The sequence below is a fragment of the Hoplias malabaricus genome, chromosome 9, assembly GCF_029633855.1.
Source record: "Hoplias malabaricus isolate fHopMal1 chromosome 9, fHopMal1.hap1, whole genome shotgun sequence".
NCBI classification, from domain to species: Eukaryota; Metazoa; Chordata; class Actinopteri; order Characiformes; family Erythrinidae; genus Hoplias; species Hoplias malabaricus.
This window is the reverse complement of record NC_089808.1, coordinates 42,163,072-42,171,034: the sequence shown is the minus strand read 5'-3', so window position 1 is coordinate 42,171,034 and position 7,963 is coordinate 42,163,072. Positions and strand designations below refer to the sequence as shown.

Genomic DNA, 7,963 nt, shown 5'->3' with positions numbered 1-7,963 from the left:
AGTCAGTTTTCTGTGCTCAAAGTCCGAAAACCTCAGGACAAAACGAGACGTTCTGATACTGCTCCAGTTCTGACGTCAAGTGCAGAGACTTTAGAATGGCCCCGCCCCCTCATCTGAGTCTGTCCAATCACAGCGCTGGACCCGTGTTTACGTGAGAGTGCAAAGACGAGGTTAAACTCAGCAAAACAGACACAACGAGCGCGGAGAAATAAGAGCACTGAGTAAAAACGGAGAAGAAAGAGAACAGAGTGAAAACGGCTAAAAACCAGAGCTTCTGCTCCTCGCTCCTCACTGCTGTGCGCTCGGGGTCGGGGTGAACAGCGAGCGGCTCATTATCATTTAAAGGAACAGGTGCTGAAAGCGGGCGTTCATAAAACATTGACATCTTTAATGTCCCACACCCTGTAAACACACCTCTCTCTCCCTTCAGCTTCCGGTAAAACCCTGCCTCCCCACGTCACCTCGCTCTCCCCCAGGTCTTTGAGCAATGCCACAGAAGAACCACTATTGGTTCCTTAAAAGAACCGTGTGTGTTTAAGAGATGTGTGAGTGAGAGGAACCTTTTAAAGATTTAAAAACCCATCTGTTGATCTTAAGGTCCTCTACACGTTTAAACGTATCAGTAAACATGGTTCTTCATGGAACCAGCTGTGGTTCTTCTGCACATGTAAAAATGATGGTTCTACAGGTGTTCTTTTAAGGACGTGGTTCTTTATAGAACCCTAAACACGTGAAGTAACTTTTCCATGATTAAAGGGTTCTCTGCATCATGACGGTGTTCTTCAGACTGATGGAGAATGTGCTGTAGATGGTTACAGCATCTTTTAGAGAAGGGTTCTATACAGAACCAAAGCCAAAGTGTAACAGTAGAGGAACCCTTTACGGTGTCGTTTAGAACCATTTTCTAAAAAGTTCTGTATAAAACCAACCATCAATCTGATGCAAAGAACGTTTAGTTCTTCACGTGTTCAGGGTTCTATACAGAACCATTTCCTTTACTTAAGAACTTGTAGAACCATCCTTTCTAAGTGTGTAGAAGAACCGTGTTTGCTGATACTAAGATTGAGAGATGGATTTGTTTTAAAAGGTTCTTCACACTCACGCGGTTCTTTAAGGAACGAAAAGTGGTTCTTCTGTGGCATCGCTCAAAGAACCCTTTGGAGTGTGATTAGAGCCAGCGAAGACTCATGGAGGTATCTACAGTCTGAAAAAGAACGCTGTGTGTTTATAGTCTCTCTCTCTTACACACACACACAAGTCTGAGCTATGACTCAGCGAATCTGCCCTGCTTTAATACGCCGTGGCACTGGCCGTTACTCTCCCGGACATTTGTTGATCCAAGGGCCTGGATTTACGAGGAACCGCGGAGAGTCGAGGTAAAGAAGGACCCTCCCTGACGACGAGCAAACACATGGCAGTGGTCCAGACCTCCCTCTGGCCGTTGTGAGCGATGGCCTGGCTCTCGGTGTGTGTTGTTAAGACCGCTGACCTGTACAGACCTTTAGCCAATGATTTACCCCAGCTCCGGGGGGCAGCGACGACTGGAAGACAGCCCTGAGTTGGGCTCCTCTGCGGACGGGAAGAGCGGAGCTTTCGGCGCAACGGGCTTCGCCGACACATCCTCCCTGACCTCGCCACGGCACTGGAGTTCTCTTAGGGACTTTCAGAGGTAAGGTCACGCTCTGGTCAGTGCTGTAAACACTGGAGTGTAGGGACTTTTCAGGCCTCGTTCAGGACTTCCTCTGAAAGGAAGAGTAATACTCGGGAGTTTGTTTCCTCTTTGCTGCGGTTATTGCTTCTGCTCGTAGAGGAAGGCTTTTCAGCAGACGTTAGAACATTGCTGTGAGGATTTGATGACTTGACCATGCGTGAGGGCTGGGATGAGTGTTGGATGATGAGTTCTAGCTCTCAAACTCACGACTAAGGCTATTGGATAGAGATCAAACACTCCAGAGAGCATTCGGTTCAGTTCAGCAGGGCTTTGTTCTACTCTGGTGGACACTTGTCATTGAGTTAAAATAGAGCTCTTCAGAGTGCCTCATATTATTTGAGTGCTTTTCCACCACATGGTCCCAACTCTACTCGACTCTTCCACTCCTCCACCAGGTGAATCAGGTCCTGGTTCTGGAAGCGGGTTCTTGTTTAGTGGCTGTTCTCTCGTGGTTCAGAGCGAGTCGAGTAGGGACTAAACCGTGGCGTGTAAACCTTGCAGAGCGCTGATCGTCCAGAGAGAGTCGTCACTCTACGCCACGCAACGCAGACGACCAGCACCAACTCTCCATCTGTAAAATCTCCAGCTGCAGCAGAGATCACGTTTGTTTTTATCCGACTCACGACGGCAGCTCATAAAATGACGCCGTGGTCTTTTGAAGAGGTTCAAACGCTCCTCGGATCGGTGGCCGACGAAAGAATCCAGCGAGTTCTGGACGCTGCAACAAGGAAGGAACAAACTCTACTGATCTGTCTGAACTGATGACGGAGCTGTGTTCAGTCCCAAACAACAACAACACGCCAATACACCATGAGTAAACACCGCTTAACGTTACCGCCGCCGTTGTTGTGGTTTCCAAAGCCCACTGTTCCCCTTAGAGACGGGGTTAGAGACGACACCAGATACATTTCAGGGGGGAGCTGTGGGAGTGGGAAACAAAGCAGGGACCAGACCAGTAGAGCCGAGTACAGCTGAGTAAAGTAGGTACCGTGCAGTGGAAAAGCACTATTTGTAGATTATTCAAGCTGTGTTAGCCCAGAGTGCATCAGTAGAAGATGTGTCCTTTGTACCCTACCATAGGTAGTCTCAGTGTGATCTTATCTGACCACTGGGCATTCCCGTCAGCAGTGTGATGTATCTGGTTTCTGAAAGTGAAGTCATGAAGGAATGTACACACTCTCCTTCACTGTTCTGGTTCTTGCTCAGGGCCCTCAGTCGAATGGCTCCTGGTAAAGGTGACTAGCTGCTGGTAAACACACACAGTGTGTGTATTCTTGTCTGGCGTGTGGGTGCGAGGGGAGGAGAGGGGAGTGTTTGGTGAACAGGGACTTCCCCCATCAAAAGGACAGGCTATAAACTGCTGCGATTACTAAGCACTCGCTGTAGAGAAGAGAGCTGTTCTCTAAAAGGTACTGGTTCATACAGGTTTCAATGGATCAGTTCTACAGAGAAAAACCACACACAACTCGCACAGTCACTTACACACTCACCCAGTCACTCGCCAAGTCACTCATACACTCACCCAGTCACTCGCCAAGTCATTCACACACTCACTCAGTCAGTCACACACTCACACACTCATGCAGTCACTCACCAAGTCATTCATACACTCACTCACACACTCAGCCAGTCACTCACACTCTCACCCAGTCACTCACACACTCACTCTCACCCAGTCACTCACACACTCACTCACTCTCACCCAGTCACTCGCACACTCACCCAGTCACTCGGACACTCACTCGCACAGTCACTCACCCAGTCACTCACCCAGTCACTCACTCGCACAGTTAATTACACATTCACTCAGTCATTCACCCAGTCACTCACACACTCACTCAGTCACTCGCCAAGTCAGTCACACACTCACGCAGTCACTCACCAAGTCAGTCACACACTCACGCAGTCACTCACCAAGTCATTCATACACTCACTCACACACTCAGCCAGTCACTCACACTCTCACCCAGTCACTCACACACTCACTTTCACCCAGTCACTCACACTCACACTCAGCCAGTCACTCACACACTCACACACTCAGCCAGTCACTCACACACTCAGCCAGTGTTTATAATCCCTATAGAAAGTGTGAAAGGAGTGTAAGGCTCACTCCCTCATGCCCAGTGTCTGTCGTGTAGTGGAGGGGTCTGGAGCCCCAGCAGAATCTCAGTTCAACACCTCAGGGGTGAGTTTGAGTGGCGTTTATGATCCAGAACTAACATCCAACATCCGCAACAGACCTCACTAAAGTTTATGTGGTAGAATGCCATCAAATCCTCACCGCAATGTTCCAACCTCTACTCTAAAGCCTCCAGGCCTTTCCAGAAGAGCAGAGCCGCCCATTGCAGCATTGGTCTGTTCCGCACAGTCATCAAACTCAGATGGAATCTCCTGGTGACTAGTGCAGCTCTCGCACCAATGGCAGGCGTGCAGCTGTGCTCCAGGGGAACGTTAGCACAATCTGGTGCAGCTCAGAGGAAACTGGCTTGAAGTTTCAGTTCCTCCGCGTGTTTTTCTCTTGCTCTCAGGCACTGCTCCACTGCCCACGGGAGCGCTGTGTGGTTCCACAGTTACAGACTGTACTCTGTCTATGACTGTGCATTCTTTCTTCGCCCACCTTTTATGCTCAGGACCCTCTCAGGACCCCCACAGAGCAGGTGTGATGTGGTGGTGGATCATTCTCAGCGCTGCAGTGACACTGACGTGGTGGTGGTGTGTTAGTGTGTGTTGTGCTGGTGTAGAGTGGATCAGACACAGCAGTGCTGCTGGAGTTTTTAAACCTCTCAGTGTCTGGACTGAGAACGGTCCACCGACCAAAAACATCCAGCCGACAGCGTCCTGCGTCACTGATGAAGGACTAGAGGACGGCCGACACACACTGTGCAGCGACAGATGAGCTACTGTCTCTGACTCTACATCTACAAGGTGGACCAACGAGGGAGGAGTGTCTCACAGAGTGGACAGAGAGTGGACACAGGGTTTAAAAGCTCCAGCAGCACTGCTGTGTCTGATCCACTCTACACCAGCACAACACACACTAACACACCACCACCACGTCAGTGTCACTGCAGCGCTGAGAATGATCCACCACCACATCACACCTGCTCTGTGGGGGTCCTGAGCGCTGAGGAACAGGGGGAAAGAGAGCTTATAAAGTATGCAGAGCAACAGGTTATAGTACACAGACTAGTGTAGAACTACAGAGTGCTCCCGTGTGGTCAGTGGAGCCGAGAGAGCGGACAGTGAGTGGAGAGCCGGCCTTTATGATTTGGCTGATCGGGGTATAGTTCTATAGTATAGTTTCCATTAATAAACGGTGGTCTTTCCTCCACCAGGCAGCGTCAGGAATGACGACCCGACCCCTTCGTCTCTCCCAGGAGGCGCTAACACAGTTCCAACATTCCCTGGACACGGAGAACGAAGGCAGTGTTCCTCCAAGGCGGCGCCTGGGCTCTGTATCTACTCGCCGCAGCTCCAGAGACCAGACGCAAGAACATCTGCACTCCAGAGGTTCGTACAGCTGGATTTACCTCAGATGCTGTAACATTGCTGTGAAGATTTCATGGGCTGTGTCCCAATCCCATAAGTCCATCTAGTGTTTGAGGGTGCAGTGTAGTTACAAGTGTGAACGTTAAATAAATGAAGAAATCCAGTGCACATTTAGTGTCTATGTTAGAGCAAGGGTTAGAGCAGGTGACGATGTCCCAGAATCCAACGGGAAACTGAAAGGGAGGAGCTTCAAACACCTTGAAATTTCCATTCCAAAATGTTGCCTAACTCTCCACAGAGTGCCCTTCACAGATTATACACTCAGTGCACTTTTCCAACTTACAACACTCTGTTTTAGAGCAGAGAACACTATGTCCTGAGACACACTGTGCACTAAACAGTGTGGAGGGAGGCATCCGAGTTTCAGCCTTGACAATAATAGCTAACAGCGCTAACTGCAGGTTGGTATGACATGAATTGTCATAGCAACAGTTCATCCCGTCCTGGAAGTACGAAACAGTGTAGCATGTTAGTATTTGTGCCCTAGCCTATAGAAACTATAGTATTAAGATTAGTACAAAGTGTATACAGTGTATTATTAGTGTGAAGGACACAGCCATTGTTTCTTAGTCATAGCACTTTTCCACCAAAAGAACTCTGGTTCTTGAACTGGTTCTGTTCCTGATTCTTGGAACCTTGGTACTTTCCAGTGAAACAGCTGTGTTTCTCCATGTTTAAAGGGGAACCGAGGATGCGTCACCAGTGGGGGGCCCTGTTGTGTATGAATACAGCATCAGAGCCACAGATAAAGAGTCATGACAGAGTCATTGTTTATTCTGAGTCAGATCAGAGTGAGATATAACACTGTGTAAATGTTGCTGATTTCAGAGGCGTCCTGCTGAGGTCGTGAACAGCGGAGAAACGTAACTAACACAGAGTCACAGCTCTGACCAACGCTCACGGTGTCGCTCCAAACACAGCCCCAGAAACACACACAAACGGAGCGAGTTCCTGTTTTATATCCTATTATTGATTTATATGAAACGGTGTAAATGACCTTGTCCGGCTCCTCTGGGGGATAACACTGTGTGAGGCTCTGAGCTCTGTCCTGAACTGACCCTCCACACGTCACGGTTCGCCCTGAAAAAACAACAACTCTACTTTGGTTTCTGTTAGGAACTAACTTTTCCGGTTCTGGTTCCTCATTGGTAGAAAAGCGAACGTGAAGTAGAAAGAGGACGTGAACTGTTGCTAAGACAATGCCTGCCATACCAAGCTGCAATTAGCGCTTTCCAAAATCTTAAACTAAAATATCTCCCTCCACACTTCATATGCACTGGTATGGCAGGCGTTGTCTTAGCAACAGTTCACGTCCTCTTTCTACTAGGTCAGAAAAGTATCTGAACTCAATAAAACCATTTATTTTCGATGTAAGCTTCACATCCCTCAGTCTAACATTTAGCGCACTGAGGGTAGTGTTAGTTTAATAATTTGTGAAGTGCATGACGTGGGGGCAAGGCCATATTTAGGATTTTTCAGAATGAGATCCTCCTCCCTGTCTGTTTCCTGTTGGTTTGTGGAAATAGTGTCCGTCACCTATTTTAGAGCAGAAACCTATTTGTGCACTACGCAGTGTGGAGGGAGACATTTGAGTTTCAGCCTTTGGCTGAAAGTGTTAACTGCAGTTTGGAATGACGTGCGTTGTCGTAGCAATTGTTCATCACATCCTATTAGTTAGAAGGAGTGTGGTATGTTCATATTTTGTTTACTAGCCACAAAATTAGTACACACTCTATGCTCTATAGTACTAGTGTGTAGTGCACAATTGGGACACAGCCACAGACCTTCTGTGATGTCTTGTGTTCTGTAGCTCTGGTCCGGAGGGGAAGCGTAGTGGAACACCGTTCCTCCACAGTGCAGCGTCTCTGGCGGCAGGGAAGCAGGATCAGTTTCTCCGGGCTCCAGCTCCAGCAGCCGGTCCGGGAGGAGGAGCTCCGGCTGGAGAACACGTACAGAACCGGGCCGGAGCCGGGCGAACGTTTCAGCTCTGTGAAAACTCAGCAGGTCCTGCAGAGCGTCCTGGACGGGTTCCTGAGCGGAGTGTCCTACAGCCCAGAGAACGCTGGGGCGATGAGCCGGACCCTGGCCGAGCTGCTCCGGGCCAGGCTGAAGACCGTCAGCCCAGCCAGGTACAAACTGGTCTGCCTGGCGCTGGTGGGTCAGCCGGGGCAGGGGCAGAGTCTGAGGGTGACCAGTCGAGCACTGATCTGCCCACACACAGACGACCACGCCACAGCCGTCTTCCAGAACCAGTCGCTCTTCGCCGTGGCCGTGGCGTACGGGGTCTACTGGGAGTAACACTCGAGGCGGTCTCCCTGAAGTCATCGAGGCAGGGACAGTGGACACGTCCTCTTGGTGTCCTCCAGAACCAGTCAATGTTGATGGTTGTTTATAATGCAACTGAATAAAGGCATTTTCACATAGAATATGACTTTTGGGGAACAAAAGATCCACATCATTCATTCACGAACACACACTATCAGCTGAGGACAGTCACTCATAGCTGTGGACAGTCTCACACACACAAATGTGGACAGTCTCTCTCACACACACCCCAGTCACTCTCAGCTGTAGGCAGACCGTCAGACACACACACACACTCGGCTGTAGACAGTCAGACACACACACACACACACTCGGCTGTGGACAGTCAGACACACACACACACACTCGGCTGTGGACAGTCAGACACACACACAC

General features: G+C 49.4%; 1 protein-coding gene across 2 annotated transcripts; it reads left to right on the top strand.

The window, feature by feature from the left end:
• The first annotated feature begins 1,493 nt into the window (after window positions 1–1,493).
• Window positions 1,494–7,670, top strand: LOC136706604 (dynein light chain Tctex-type 5-A). 2 transcript variants are annotated; one of them, XM_066680181.1, is made up of 3 exons: window positions 1,494–1,669; window positions 5,054–5,224; window positions 7,074–7,670. In XM_066680181.1, exons 2-3 carry the CDS (start codon window positions 5,062–5,064, stop codon window positions 7,559–7,561), a joined length of 651 nt encoding a protein of 216 aa, XP_066536278.1. In that variant the 5' UTR covers window positions 1,494–1,669; window positions 5,054–5,061; the 3' UTR covers window positions 7,562–7,670. The 2 variants fall into 2 exon arrangements, with proteins under 2 accessions (XP_066536278.1, XP_066536276.1); XM_066680179.1 differs by having other exon boundaries at window positions 5,050–5,224.
• Window positions 7,671–7,963: the final 293 nt, after the last annotated feature.